We start from the raw sequence: 16744 nt of genomic DNA, 5'->3' as shown, positions 1-16744 counted from the left end.
GCAGCGCGGGCCGTTGTGAGCGGAGTAACTCACGGTAACAGCCTAATAGGTGGCTTAGCGGAGATGACGGAGATGTAGCCACTTCTGTAATTAAATATATACTGGGCGTGGCACTGGGAATACCTCTGCTGGCTTTTCCCATACACGGGATACGCTCCTTATTCCCCTATGGCACCTGCCAGGATATCACTAAGCGACAATGATCTCCATACTGTGCCCAACCCTCTATATTACACCTGTCAGTGATGCGTTCTGTACATGTATCTGTCCTCTGCCAATGGGGCTCTCTGTGTGCAATCTCCGCCAGCTCAATAAGCTCCGAGCCGGCCGTACGGAATGTGAAGTGGCCGGTACTTGGCGGACGGATGATGCATTTATCCTGTTTAATAACGGCCAGCATGCCACCCTAATAATGACCAGTATCAGAATAAATGACCGGTATAAGCGGTAGAGGAACGCCCATCTGCGACTTTGAGGATGCCTCTATGAAACCCCTCCCCTGCGTGCGCGGTGCGAGGACTGAGGCACCCACTGTCAGTGTACGTAGTTACTGGAATACAGCAAGGCGATTGGTCGCACCAGCCCTGCGCGTCTCACTATGGCGTCCTCTACACAAACACTGCAGGCACGAGTCCGAGACATTCCGTCACTCACCCATAACACAGACCATTCCTATGCGTTCTCGCTGGTGTACTCTATGCCTGCTTATGCACAACCAGACCCAGCCCATAATCCCCGGCCTCCTGGTGCCCCAGTGGTGGCATTTGCTGCTTGGGTAAAGGTTGCCCCTGGTACTGGCGTCCTATTGGAGATAAAGCTGTTATTACTTTATCTGTCTGATTACTAAAACCTCTTCCTACGCAAATTCAGTTTCTTCATCCATTCAATCACTAATTTGGGAATAATAGCAGGCCTTACAATAGTAATTAGCGAACAAAGGAATGACACGTGACCTGGCAGCGCATCCCCGTCTGCAGAGAGATCAGCTCGGCTGTGTTCTTGTTGCTCATGTGTTATATTGTAGCTGTGTTTCCCGTACTATAAACTAAACTTATAATAACAATAATTACTGATTACTAATAAGAATTTAACAATCAAAATTAGTTGTGTAGGAAATGTAATTGCTAAATCATTGTATGTTCTGTCCTTGGAGTCTGTCACTTCTCTGGGGTATATATACCAATGAGCGATATTCCGAAGCTGATTATTCTCATTGGCTTCGATGGCTAAAAGGGCAAAAAACAAACGATGGAACCCTAGGGAAGCTAATGGATGGTATCATTGATCGATAACCTCGATGGTGTAAAACCATCTACAAGGGAACCTTTCACCCACCGACCGATAATGATTACTTATTTGTTTATTTATTTAGTTTCTTATATAGCGCAGCAGATTCCGTTGCACATCACAGTTGGAACAAAGTGATAAAACAAACTGGGTAGAAACAAACCGATATTGAGGTAGGAGGGCCCTGCTCACAAGCTTACAATCTATAGGGATAATAGGAGGGATACATAAGGATAGAATTCCATAGCATGGCAGTCCCACCAGATTACAGGACAGTCCTGATAGGATGCAACTAGATATGACTGATGCTGGAGGTAATAAGGAGGTTCCGGAATATGATAGGCTGCCTGAAGAGGTGAGTTTTCAGGGAATGCTTGAAAGTTTGGAGGCTAGAGGAGAGTCTTAGCGTGCGTGGAAGGGCATTCCATAAGGTGGGTGCTGCCCGTCAAAAATCCTACAAGTGTAAGTGGGAGCGAGTAATGAGTGTGGATGAGAGACGCAGATCTTGTGCAGAGCGGAGAGGTCGGGTGGGGATATATTGTGAGATAAGTGAAGAGATATAAGTCGGTGTAGTCAGAGTAATGGCTTTGTATGTAAGTAGATGTATTTTATATTGAATGCGGTAATATACAGGCAACCAATGGAGGGACTGGCAGAGCGGATCAGCTGGCTATGAATGGAAGATCAGCCTAGCAGCAGCATTTAGAATGGATTGCAGTCTGTTCTTGGGAAGACCAGTTAGGAGACTATTGCAATAATCAATGCGGGATATAATGAGTGCATGGATTAGAGGTTTTGCAGTGTCTTGTGTAAGGTATGGACAAATTTTGGATATGTTTTTTAGATGCATGTAACACAATTTAGAGACAGACTGAATGTGAGAATGAAGGACAGTTCAGAGTCCAGGATGACCCCTAGGCAGCGAGCTTGTGGGGTAGGATTAATTGTGGTGTTCCCAACGGTGATAGAGATATCAGGCCGGTAACTACTCTTGGGAAGGAATACTCGTACAGGGCGAGTTTAGGCAGCGTTTAGATCAATGAATGAAAACAAAATGTGTTTACAAAAGTATAAATCTTTTTACTGATTTAAAAATGCATATATACACAATATAATAGTACAATGATGAACAAAAAAACCATAATAAAACTGATTAAAATAGAGAAGGTGGGGAATAAAAGTAAACTGGAATTAACGGAAATGAAGTTAATATAGGATATCCCGCCTCAAAGGACATGTATTAGTGAGCAAATAGTGTAGTCACTTGATTTGTGGAGAAACAGGTAAGTGCACTTTACCAATTAGAAGTTCTGGATCTTTGTGGAACAATTTGTGATGGGGGCTGGATAAGTCCTCACGATGAATGCGGCTGTTTGTCGTGCCGCTGGAGGGGTCAGTGATCGCTGGATGGAGTCGGCCTCTGTGATGAGGTGTGAGACAGGTGGAAAACGTCTCCAACACCAGAGGGATGTTACTGTGGCGATGTGACCAATTGAGGTTCCAGAATTGTGGGAGTATGGCTTCCGTGACCCAGGGATGGCCTCACTGATATGGATGTTGGTAACCAGTGGTATCTGGGAGCACGGTGTCCGCCTTGTAGTGTAATATCCAGATAAGCAGAAATTGATGAATGTCCACAATAGAGCAAATCTCACAATAGGTCCTGAGGCTGGGATGAGGGTACCCTCATCCCAGCCTCAGGACCTATTGTGAGATCTGCTCTATTGTGGACATTCATTGCGGACACCGTGCTCCCAGATACCACTGGTTACCAACATCCATATCAGTGAGGCCGTCCCTGGGTCACGGAAGCCATACTCCCACAATTCTGGAACCTCAATTGGTCACATCGCCACAGTAACATCCCTCTGGTGTTGGAGACGTTTTCCACCTGTCTCACACCTCATCACAGAGGCCGACTCCATCCAGCGATCACTGACCCCTCCAGCGGCACGACAAACAGCCGCATTTATCGTGAGGACTCATCCAGCCCCCATCATAAATTGTTCTACAAAGATCCAGAACTTCTAATTGGTAAAGTGCACTTACCTGTTTCTCCACAAATCAAGTGACTACAATATTTGCTCACTAATACATGTCCTTTGAGGCGGGATATCCTATATTAACTTCATTTCCGTTAATTCCAGTTTACTTTTATTCCCCACCTTCTCTATTTTAATCAGTTTTATTATGGTTTTTTTGTTCATCATTGTACTATTATATTGTGTATATATGCATTTTTAAGTAAAAAGATTTATACTTTTGTAAACAAATTTTGTTTTCATTCATTGATCTAAGCGCTGCCTAAACTCGCCCTGTACGAGTATTCCTTCCTTTTTGTACCAGTGAGGAGTGACTACCCTCACATCTAGGCAGCAGCTTATATTGTAGGATCAGCTCATTGTCAAAGCGCCTGAATATTCCTAGTGAATATTTCTCGGTAACTACTCTTGGCTGGTGGGAATATAATTAACTCTGTTTTGGAAATGTTGAGTTTGAGGTGGCGAGATGACATCAAAGATGAAATAGCAGAAAGACATTCAGAGACAAGGAGCAATACTGATGGTGACCATTCCAGGGAGGATAGATATAATTGAGTATCATCAGCGTACAGATGATACTGAAATCCGATAGAGCTGATTCCTTTCCAAAGAGAGGAAGTATAGATTGAGAAAGGCAGAGACCTAAGACTGAGCCTTGTGGTACTCCAACGGACAGAGGTAGTGAGGAGGTAGAAACCGAGAAGCGAACACTGAAAGAGCAATTGGATAGGTAGGATGAGAACCATGAAAGGGCTGTGTTCTGAAGACCTAGGGATTGTAGTGTTTGTATGAGAAGAGAGTGGTCAATAGTGTCAAAAGCAGCAAAAAGATCAAGAAGAATAAGCAGTGAGTAATGGCCTTTAGTCTTGGCAGTGACCAGATCATTCACCACTTTAGTCAGTGCTGTCTCTGTGGAGTGTTGAGAGTGAAAGCCTGACTGAAGTGGGTCCAATAAGTTGTAGGAGTTAAGAAAGTGTGTGAGGCGAGTGTAGGCAAGTCTCTCAAGTAACTTGGAGAGGCAAGGGAGTAATAAGGGCAGAATGGGGGTAATAAGTGCAGGATGTGAGTAATAAGCGCAGCATGGGGGTAATAAGTGCATGCTTGAACAGAAAAGGAAAGATACCAGTAGAGAGAGAGAGAGAGAGGTTACAGATTTTAGATTTTAAGTTTGGGATAAGCACAGGAGACAGAGATTTACTGACTTGCAAGGGTTTAGCAGTGGTAACCAACTCCAGTTCTCAAGAGCTACCAACAGTTAACATTTTCCAGGTCTCCTGACAGAATCACAAGTGAAGTATTTAGTTCCACCTGTAGATCTTTTAAGATGTACCAGTGAGTAATGAGTGCACCTGCGCTCATGCTGGGGGGGAGGGGGGGGGCTGGAAAATGTGAACTGTTGGTAGCTCTTGAAGACTGGAGTTGGTTACCCCTGGGGTATAGGATCAAGAGGAGAGTTAGGTGGATGAGAAGAGTGTGGATACTTCATCCTCACTTGTGAGGTCAAATGAGGAGAAAGTGGCAAAGGGCTCAGGATGGGAAGTAAGCAAGTCACCGTCTGAAGAGGAGCATGCCATTTCATCTTGGATTTTAGCAATCTTATCCTTGAAGAAGGAAGCAAGCTCTTGCGCACTGATTTTGGCCGGTGGGGAGGGTGAAGGAGGGTAAAGAAGTGATTTAAATGTATTAAATAGTCGCTTGGGGTTAGTGGCATGAGAAGAGATGAGAGATTGAACAATAAGTTTGTTTAGCAGTGTCCAGAGCATTACGACAGCAGTGGTAGGTGGTCTTAAATGTGACCAAATCACTTGGCTTTCTAGATTTATGCCACTGATTAATCACCCTTTACAATTCAGTAGGCTGTGGGCCAATGAAAGCCCTGGGGGCGGGGCACTGCAGCAGTGTCAGGGGTGGTACTAAGCTTTTTTTAAATTAAAACAAAAAAAGATAATATTCATTGTTGTGCATCATCGATGGTGGGAAACCATCTAGTTAATCCCATCTGGGAAGTGCGCAGATTACGGTATGGTGCTTTCTGAACATCTAGTCCTCCATTATACACCTCATTGATTCAGTGTCTGCAGTATTTCATGTGCAGTATGACCCGTATCCGGGTCCATTGTACCTATTAAAGTTGTGCGTCATTATCTCAATAACCAGTTTGCAGATCGCTGGGACCTGCCATGTCTGTCACTTGTTTTAGTGTGGTTTCTGTTTCTGAAACAACGTTGCTGATTGGCGGTGTAAGGCTGCATTGGTCCATGCGCAGGTAACCTAGCGATAAAGTGGTAGTATCTATATGTTAGCACATAGCTGGATGCATGCTACTTTCCAGTGCCTGGGTATGAGGATGGCCTTTAATAATAGTTCTGCTCCCAGAACGTCTCACTAATACCTGTTCCTCTTCTGTCTCCCCGCTGTCATGTAATCAGCGCTGGAGGGATCTTTATCTCATCTCGCTCCTTCTGTGTTTATTGACCCTGACAGGAGTACAGTAGGGAGAGGGGGTAATGATAACAGCCACCTCTAGGTGGGTGGTCCGGGACCGCTGGCCTGTATGATGGATATTACATATGGAACCAGCGCTGGGCCTGTGGAATTCGCAGCATCCTGCAAAACCTCTTACAATTATTTATATGGAAACTTCAAAGTAGCGAAGCTTTGTGTATAAGAATAACCAGGAGCCGCGTCTGTCCTGGCCGAGAACGCAGGAATTCATAGAGAACGGTTTATTTTAGGGCTAATTCCACCTAAAACATAACATGTGGGTGAATCTGTTCCCCTGTGGCAGATGTCTGGGGCGATAGCACATCAGGGATTCCTGTGCAAGGAACGAATCATCACCAGTATAATCTAACCTGAGAAACGTTTCCCGTTAGTGGGGAGATGACATAGCGCCGCCGTATTTCACCGCAATATATAGAGAATGGCTCTTTGTGCAGCTTCCAGTCTAAATCGCGTCGTTTTGTCACGCACCCCTACAATAAGGGCGGTAGTCAATTGGTTTTCCTCCAGCATTTCAGCTCACCCTGGGGGTGGTGCGCTGAAATGCGAACTGCGTGGCTAAACCTGACCGTGTAATCGATAGAAAATAGATCAATAGATTAATTGAACATCGCAACATGAGCTCCCTTGTCATTTTCGATGGTAGTTGTTGAATAATTTGAGGACTGAATATTCTGACAGCCAAACCCACACAAGGGTCAACTTTCATCAGGAGCCTTTGTCCTTTTCTTCTTACTTTTGGGCGGAAACCGAGGCCTCATAGTATTTCATGTGCAGTATGACCCGGATCCGGGTCCATTGTACCTAATAAAGTTGTGCGTCATTATCTCGATAGCCAGTTTGCAGATCGCTGGGACCTGCCATGTCTGTCACTTGTTTTAGTGTGGTTTCTGTTTCTGAAACAACGTTGCTGATTGGCGGTGTAAGGCTGCATTGGTCCATGCGCAGGTAACCTAGCGATAAAGTGGTAGTATCTATATGTTAGCACATAGCTGGATGCATGCTACTTTCCAGTGCCTGGGTATGAGGATGGCCTTTAATAATAGTTCTGCTCCCAGAACGTCTCACTAATACCTGTTCCTCTTCTGTCTCCCCGCTGTCATGTAATCAGCGCTGGAGGGATCTTTATCTCATCTCGCTCCTTCTGTGTTTATTGACCCTGACAGGAGTACAGTAGGGAGAGGGGGTAATGATAACAGCCACCTCTAGGTGGGTGGTCCGGGACCGCTGGCCTGTATGATGGATATTACATATGGAACCAGCGCTGGGCCTGTGGAATTCGCAGCATCCTGCAAAACCTCTTACAATTATTTATATGGAAACTTCAAAGTAGCGAAGCTTTGTGTATAAGAATAACCAGGAGCCGCGTCTGTCCTGGCCGAGAACGCAGGAATTCATAGAGAACGGTTTATTTTAGGGCTAATTCCACCTAAAACATAACATGTGGGTGAATCTGTTCCCCTGTGGCAGATGTCTGGGGCGATAGCACATCAGGGATTCCTGTGCAAGGAACGAATCATCACCAGTATAATCTAACCTGAGAAACGTTTCCCGTTAGTGGGGAGATGACATAGCGCCGCCGTATTTCACCGCAATATATAGAGAATGGCTCTTTGTGCAGCTTCCAGTCTAAATCGCGTCGTTTTGTCACGCACCCCTACAATAAGGGCGGTAGTCAATTGGTTTTCCTCCAGCATTTCAGCTCACCCTGGGGGTGGTGCGCTGAAATGCGAACTGCGTGGCTAAACCTGACCGTGTAATCGATAGAAAATAGATCAATAGATTAATTGAACATCGCAACATGAGCTCCCTTGTCATTTTCGATGGTAGTTGTTGAATAATTTGAGGACTGAATATTCTGACAGCCAAACCCACACAAGGGTCAACTTTCATCAGGAGCCTTTGTCCTTTTCTTCTTACTTTTGGGCGGAAACCGAGGCCTCATAGTATTTCATGTGCAGTATGACCCGGATCCGGGTCCATTGTACCTAATAAAGTTGTGCGTCATTATCTCGATAGCCAGTTTGCAGATCGCTGGGACCTGCCATGTCTGTCACTTGTTTTAGTGTGGTTTCTGTTTCTGAAACAACGTTGCTGATTGGCGGTGTAAGGCTGCATTGGTCCATGCGCAGGTAACCTAGCGATAAAGTGGTAGTATCTATATGTTAGCACATAGCTGGATGCATGCTACTTTCCAGTGCCTGGGTATGAGGATGGCCTTTAATAATAGTTCTGCTCCCAGAACGTCTCACTAATACCTGTTCCTCTTCTGTCTCCCCGCTGTCATGTAATCAGCGCTGGAGGGATCTTTATCTCATCTCGCTCCTTCTGTGTTTATTGACCCTGACAGGAGTACAGTAGGGAGAGGGGGTAATGATAACAGCCACCTCTAGGTGGGTGGTCCGGGACCGCTGGCTTGTATGATGGATATTACATATGGAACCAGCGCTGGGCCTGTGGAATTCGCAGCATCCTGCAAAACCTCTTACAATTATTTATATGGAAACTTCAAAGTAGCGAAGCTTTGTGTATAAGAATAACCAGGAGCCGCGTCTGTCCTGGCCGAGAACGCAGGAATTCATAGAGAACGGTTTATTTTAGGGCTAATTCCACCTAAAACATAACATGTGGGTGAATCTGTTCCCCTGTGGCAGATGTCTGGGGCGATAGCACATCAGGGATTCCTGTGCAAGGAACGAATCATCACCAGTATAATCTAACCTGAGAAACGTTTCCCGTTAGTGGGGAGATGACATAGCGCCGCCGTATTTCACCGCAATATATAGAGAATGGCTCTTTGTGCAGCTTCCAGTCTAAATCGCGTCGTTTTGTCACGCACCCCTACAATAAGGGCGGTAGTCAATTGGTTTTCCTCCAGCATTTCAGCTCACCCTGGGGGTGGTGCGCTGAAATGCGAACTGCGTGGCTAAACCTGACCGTGTAATCGATAGAAAATAGATCAATAGATTAATTGAACATCGCAACATGAGCTCCCTTGTCATTTTCGATGGTAGTTGTTGAATAATTTGAGGACTGAATATTCTGACAGCCAAACCCACACAAGGGTCAACTTTCATCAGGAGCCTTTGTCCTTTTCTTCTTACTTTTGGGCGGAAACCGAGGCCTCATAGTATTTCATGTGCAGTATGACCCGGATCCGGGTCCATTGTACCTAATAAAGTTGTGCGTCATTATCTCGATAGCCAGTTTGCAGATCGCTGGGACCTGCCATGTCTGTCACTTGTTTTAGTGTGGTTTCTGTTTCTGAAACAACGTTGCTGATTGGCGGTGTAAGGCTGCATTGGTCCATGTGCAGTGTCTGGGGACGGCGCTGGGAGTGTCTGGGGAGAACGCTGGGAGTGTCTGGGGATGGCGCTGGGAGGGTCTGAGGAGAACGCTGGGAGGGTCTGGGGAGAACGCTGGGAGTGTCTGGGGAGAACGCTGGGAGTGTCTGGGGATGGCGCTGGGAGGGTCTGGGGAGAACGCTGGGAGGGTCTGAGGAGAACGCTGGGAGGGTCTGGGGAGAACGCTGGGAGTGTCTGGGGATGGCGCTGGGAGCGTCTGGGGAGAACGCTGGGAGGGTCTGGGGAGAACGCTGGGAGGGTCTGGGGAGAACGCTGGGAGGGTCTGGGGAGAACGCTGGGAGGGTCTGGGGAGAACGCTGGGAGTGTCTGGGGAGAACGCTGGGAGTGTCTGGGGAGAACGCCTGCGTGCCCAATCAGTTTAGGGGAGTGTGTGTGTGATGTCCGCTCCAGGCCGGATAAGCCTTTATCTATCGCACCGCCCCAGAGAATGAGGCTGCGATGGGGCGGTGCGATAGATAAAGGCTTATCCGGCCTCATTAGATGGCGAGCCTGTTACGTTGGGTTTTGGACGTATTCGTTCAGCTGTCAATGTATGTGTAGCCGGCGACCATACTGAACACTGGCCACTGCAAATTCACTGGCGTGCGACCAGGTCTGAAAACAATCCCAATGTTCCCGTTTACGCCCAGATTCTGCATCTCCCACTGTTACATTGCTTCTGCCACGCCCCAGAGAATGTTCCGGTCTTTGCTCCTATTTTGCACCTGACTTCTACACTACGAGTGATTGATAGATAATATATAACGGTCTTATTATTTATGTTGTCACCCGCAGTCCCCACATGTGTACCAGTAACCGTTACTTTGCTTTAGGCCGAATGTATCTCGGAATAAATGTCTCCACAAAATGAATTATGTTTCTAATGTGGACTGTAATAAATCACCAGGCAATTTACATTATTACGTGCACTATTTACCAGTCTGGTGAATGCTAATAATGGCCGGCGGTCTAACAAAATGATTTTTTTGGGAGAAAAAGAAAAGTAATCGATAATTCTCTGGGGTTGTTTTGCAGATTTTCCTGGAAAAGATCTCGGTCCTCGGTTGGGCCTTAAAAAGTCCAGCTCGCTAGAGAGCCTGCAGACGGCAGTGGCCGAGGTGAAGAAGAACGAGCTTCCATTCTACAGGCCTAGACCCCACATGGTCCGCGGCAGGGGATGCAATGAGAGCTTCAGGGCTGCCATTGATAAGTCCTATGACGGACCAGACGTAGAGGAAGGTAGGTGCCCCCCCTCCCTTACAGCTAAAATGTGTATTGTGTACAGTAATAGTATATAATATACACCGCCCGGCCTGTCACCGGTTCTGCGGTTGCTGTCTGCCAGGTTTATGCTGACCTTTTACAGCAGGGGTGGGGAACCTCAGGCCCGGGGGCCACATGCGGACCCCGTAGCCGATCTGAGTGGCCTGCCTAGCCGCCAATGGCTTTGCCGGGAGTCAAATACAGGGGAATTCTCGCGAGAGGTCGGTAGCTCTCGCGAGATTCCTCTTAATCAACAGCAACTGGAGACTGTCAGTCCTATTCAGCGGCAGCCGCTGGAGCGTGGGACGGCTGCAGCAGGACAATTTGTAAGAGAAATTTTTACATATGGCCCCCGAAGAATTTTTTCCCCATACAAACGGCACTTGGCACAAAATAGGGTCCCCACCCCTGTTCTACAGGAATGCAGCATTCTGCAAAATCCCCCAAATATTACTATAGGTATGTTATAGGGCCCTGGGGCTACTAAAACACAATTTACATTTAATTGATTATGCAATGTGCAATTGACAATAGATCTTATTATATAGTTATTAGATGACAAAATTGTCAAAGTGAATTCATAAATAGTAAACCGTCAAAGCACTGTACAACTCGAGAATAGCGCATCTTCATAAGTGTACATGATTTATTATCAAATATATAATAAAATATAATCACATATAACACATAATACATACAAACTGTATAAGAGTGGGTATCAGCCACTTGGACATTAATACGAGAGAGATATCCGTGTCTATTACTGGAAGATCAGACCTAGAATACAGTAAACATTCCCCATTATAAATATGAATCAAAACCATATTCATAATTGTAAGGTGATTCTAAGATACGGCATCATCAATAAAAATATATGTACACTATATAAAGTAGTAAGTCTACCAAGGATGAAACATTAGACTATACATTACTATTCGGATAGAATATATATATATTATTATTGTTAATCAGTGGTCGCTCATAACACTTAGCCTACTACTAGTTAGGCTTCTTTACCACAAATACCACCACAAAAGTGTTATATAGCGCCCTATATTGCAATAGTATTTACTGTAGTCCTTCCCAATTTTTCGGATTCTTATAACCATAGACAAGATTTTTAAATAGAAAACATTTATTAAAAATGTAAGCATAAAAAAAAATGTCATACACTTTTCTTGTCAGAAGATTTTTCTCATACAGTTGATGTATACATAACCCGACGCGTTTCGTCTCCACATGAGACTTCATCAGGGGCGTGTTATACAAATCTTCGCCAATCTTTTTTTGTGTGAACCAGTACTGATGTCCTACTGTGTGCTTTTATTTAGCACACCAATTTTCCACTGATTGTAATTTCACTGTGAAATATAGTTTTTCCAGAAAACTGTATTAATGGGTATTCCAAGACTTGCACTTTGGACACAGAGGAGTACACACCTATTTGGCAAACCAGTGCTTGCTTTTTGGACATTGAATTGCACATTGAACCCTATCTTTGAGGATCAAATTAAATATACAATTACTGGAGGAATTAATTGCAATCCCTATTCCATCATTTGGACCCCTCCATATATGCTGAACATTATTGATTACATTTAATTCCAGAATTTGATCAAACTGATAATTTGTGATACCACTAATGAAGGTGGGGAGGAATACCCATTAGTACAATTTTCTGGAAAAATTATATTTCACAGTGAAATTACAATCAGTGGAAAATTGATGTGCTAAATAAAAGCACACAGTAGGACATCAGTACTGGTTCACACAAAAAAAGATTGGCAAAGATTTGTATAACACACCCCTGATGAAGTCTGATGTGGAGACGAAACGTGATGGGTTATGTATACATCAACTGTATGAGAAAAATCCTCTGACAAGAAAAGTATATGAAATTTGTTTTTATGCTTACATTTTAATAAATGTTTTATATATTAAAAAATCTTGTCTATGGTTATAAGAATCCGAAAAAATTGGGAAGGACTACAGTAAATACTATTGCAAATATATATATATATATATATATATATATATATATATATATATATATGGAACAGGCGTGAGCCCCTGCGCCAAGTGTGTATCAAACAAGTCACCAGTAACTAGAAACTGCCCAATCAATCAACTGGGGGAAATTAGCACCAAAGTCAGTTTTTCAACCTGCAGCTGCTTCTCTCTATGAGGTGTAGTCTCTGGAATCCACAGAGAAGATAGAGATCTAGGAAGAGGCAGAGAGAAGGCGCTTCATGGTGCAGTATTATAAGTATTTAATAGGATAATAAAAAGATCCTGGTACAGGCAGATATAAACTCGTACCATAAGTAAAATCGCTGTGGGCTGGGTACCACAAGGTTTTAAAAGTAGCCAGAGGCTAAGCTGCTCACGCTTTGATGCTGGAACCAGGAACCGCTGGAAACACCGCTATGCTGGCTTGCAGGGAGGCGTACAGGAGTCACAAGAATCCAGACATCAGCTGTGAGGAGGGTAGGAGCGTCGTAGGCCACGCCCTGACGCGTTTCGTCGTATAGACTTCGTCAGAGGGCGTGGCTACTACGTACGCTCTATGGGTTTAAATAGGCCAAGAAGTGTCAGTCACTTCTAGGCTGTTAGCGGCAATTGGCTGCCGAATATAGGTGGGCGTGGAGGAGGAGAGCCTGAGTAAAGCCACTCCCCTCAATAACGGAGATATTCTTACCATCATAGAGGACGCAGCGTCAGATGACGCAACCCACGTGACCACAATAGGCGGGCATGATAGGACAGGATGTGCAAAATGTCATATGATGCAGCACGCCTATATGCAGCGTCAAATGACGTGGCGAGCGCGTCCGCAACAGGCGGGCGCAATTGGACAAAGTGCGCTAAGCGTCATACGACGCGACACAGCTGCCAGTAACATACAGGTGTGCCACACTAATAGGGCGTCGCGTGTATGCCGTCAAATGACGCGGCGAGCGTGACGCCCAACCAAAGGTGAGCACAGCGTCAAATGACGCGGCCAGCGTCAAATGACGTAACACTAATGAAAGAGAAACACTAATGGGCGTATACGCAGCATCAAATGACACCTATTTGGCAAACCAGTGCTTGCTTTTTGGACATTGAATTGCACATTGAACCCTATCTTTGAGGATCAAATTAAATATACAATTACTGGAGGAATTAATTGCAATCCCTATTCCATCATTTGGACCCCTCCATATATGCTGAACATTATTGATTACATTTAATTCCAGAATTTGATCAAACTGATAATTTGTGATACCACTAATGAAGGTGGGGAGGAATACCCATTAGTACAATTTTCTGGAAAAATTATATTTCACAGTGAAATTACAATCAGTGGAAAATTGATGTGCTAAATAAAAGCACACAGTAGGACATCAGTACTGGTTCACACAAAAAAAGATTGGCAAAGATTTGTATAACACACCCCTGATGAAGTCTGATGTGGAGACGAAACGTGATGGGTTATGTATACATCAACTGTATGAGAAAAATCCTCTGACAAGAAAAGTATATGAAATTTGTTTTTATGCTTACATTTTAATAAATGTTTTATATATTAAAAAATCTTGTCTATGGTTATAAGAATCCGAAAAAATTGGGAAGGACTACAGTAAATACTATTGCAAATATATATATATATATATATATATATATATATATATATATATATATATACTGTATGTCATTAAACTGGAATCTTCTCTGTAATATTTTAGCGTTCCTCAAATTGTGAGCTAGTATCCGTATCAGAGGAATAATCCAATGTTACCGATCCAGGCTTTTATTGTCTGTATTACTAGTAACTTATTGATTATTTCTGTTACCTAATATTATGGGTAACAGCCACTTATGGTTACCAGATGCTAATTTCGGACCAAACTACCAGCCACTTATGTGCTATTGGGTATTATTGGGATATCAGCTGGAATATTTTAGTATGGTTGCGACACTATTACTGGAAACTTTGCAAATACCTGTATTACAGTATACTGTACCTGCATTTGGTTGTTATATTTAATTCAAATTCTTATTAAACTTACACAAAATTTGTTGCCTCTTCTGTATGTTCTTTTGGTAAGATGACAAATTGATCCCCGTTTGCCATATATTATGTACGTAGAGCATTGACCATCGTTGGTGCCACCCACTGTGCACATTATGAATGACATACATTAAATGCCCCTCAGGGCTGCCTGGCATGTGCTCTGTTGGCCCCTTACCGATGTTCTGCTCCTCTCCGCAGATGGTCTGTCCGATGTGAGCTCCCATTCTGGGCGAGAATCGCCCAATAGTGAATCAGCCCCACTGTGGAATGCCGAGCTCAGTTCTGCTGACAAAGCAAAGAAAGACAAGAAGAAGAAAGAGAAGAAAAAAGAAAAGGAAAAGGGAAAGAGTAAAGATAAGAAGAAGAAAGAGGAAGCGGATGAGCAGGATAAAAAAGCCAAGAAGAAGGGGTTCGGAGCAATGCTCAGGTACCAGTAATCGTACCAGTTCTTAGTTGCTGCAATTCTGGGATCCATTCCGAGGATTAGCCAGTAGTACTGTGTAGTATGGATGGGGTATTGCAGGGGTTCCCAATCTTTTTTGAATCACTGCGCCCTTGAGAATCAGAATATATTTCATGGCACCCCTAGGCCAAAATATTTTTTATTGACAAATTTAGAGAAATATATAAAATTTTGTTTATGCAATATGTTATATTTACGTTTAATTATGTGGTGAGGGACAAAATTAATTTATGTTTGTCCACATGTTTTATGATTGACAGCCACCAGCTCTGGTTTACATTGAGAATAATTAATTTGAATTGGTCTCAGACCACCAACCCGTGGCACCCCAACGACTTGGTATTTTCTACCAGTGCTTAAGTGGGTTTCCTCCGGGTACTCCCACAGGCTGTGTTACACCGCTGATTCAATATGTCTGTGACCGGTGATACATCAGCCAGTGTTCTGCCCAAACTCATCCAAACCGTCCGTTTCTGCAAAGCGCTTCATTGTACTTCCCTCATCATGTAAAATCTAACTTCTGTTCTATCATCAATTTCTTTATAAAGGGTTTAAAAAAAAGTCAAATATGATTCCCGAATATTCCATAAAGTGCTTGCGAGCAGTGTAAGTGTAATACAATATAATATAAGTGCAATACAATATAATATAACATAAGTGTAATACAGTATAATATAACATAAGTGTAATACAGTATAATATAAGTGTAATACAGTATAATATAAGTGTAATACAATACTGTCATATAAGTGTAATACAGTATAATATAAGTGTAATACAGTATAATATAAGTGTAATACAGTATAATATAATATAAGTGTAATACAGTATAATATAATACAAGTGTAATACAGTATAATATAATACAAGTGTAATACAGTAATATACTATCATAGAAGTGTAATACAGTATAATATAATATAAGTGTAATTCAGTATAATATAATATAAGTGTAATACAGTATAATATAATATAATTATAATATTATATAAGTGTAATACAGTATAATATAATACAAGTGTAATACAGTAATATACTATCATAGAAGTGTAATACAGTATAATATAATATAATTATAATATAATATAAGTGTAATACAGTATAATATAATACAAGTGTAATACAGTAATATACTATCATAGAAGTGTAATACAGTATAATATAATATAAGTGTAATTCAGTATAATATAATATAAGTGTAATACAGTATAATATAATATAATTATAATATTATATAAGTGTAATACAGTATAATATAATACAAGTGTAATACAGTAATATACTATCATAGAAGTGTAATACAGTATAATATAATATAATTATAATATAATATAAGTGTAATACAGTATAATATAATACAAGTGTAATATAGTAATATACTATCAGAGAAGTGTAATACAGTATGATATAATATAAGTGTAATACAGTATAATATAATATAAGTGTAATACAATACTATCAGAGAAGTGTAATACAGTAATATACTATCAGAGAAGTGTAATACAGTATAATATAAGTGTAATACAGTATAATATAATACAAGTGTATTACAGTAATATACTATCAGAGAAGTGTAATACAGTATAATATAATATAAGTGTAATACAATACTATCAGAGAAGTTTAATACAGTAATATACTATCAGAGAAGTGTAATACAGTATAATATAAGTGTAATACAGTATAATATAATACAAGTGTATTACAGTAATATACTATCAGAGAAGTGTAATACAGTATAATATAAGTGTAATACAGTATAATATAAGTGTAATACAGTATAATA

At 42.3% G+C, this 16744-nt stretch overlaps 1 protein-coding gene across 5 annotated transcripts in view; it reads left to right on the top strand.

The window, feature by feature from the left end:
• The window catches only part of PARD3B (par-3 family cell polarity regulator beta), a 777127-nt gene that overhangs the window by 394238 nt on the left and 366145 nt on the right, over positions 1–16744 (top strand). For all 5 annotated transcript variants that reach the window (XM_083154121.1, XM_083154120.1, XM_083154119.1 and 2 more), the window contains 2 exons: positions 10211–10414; positions 14694–14922. In XM_083154121.1, coding sequence (XP_083010247.1) covers positions 10211–10414; positions 14694–14922 — 433 coding nt within the window. The remainder of the gene's footprint in view (positions 1–10210; positions 10415–14693; positions 14923–16744) is intronic.

This window comes from Crinia signifera, chromosome 7 (genome assembly GCF_055691185.1).
Source record: "Crinia signifera chromosome 7, ASM5569118v1, whole genome shotgun sequence".
Classification (NCBI taxonomy): Eukaryota; Metazoa; Chordata; class Amphibia; order Anura; family Myobatrachidae; genus Crinia; species Crinia signifera.
Note: the sequence above shows the minus strand (reverse complement) of the source record. Positions and strands in the feature narration are given on the sequence as shown.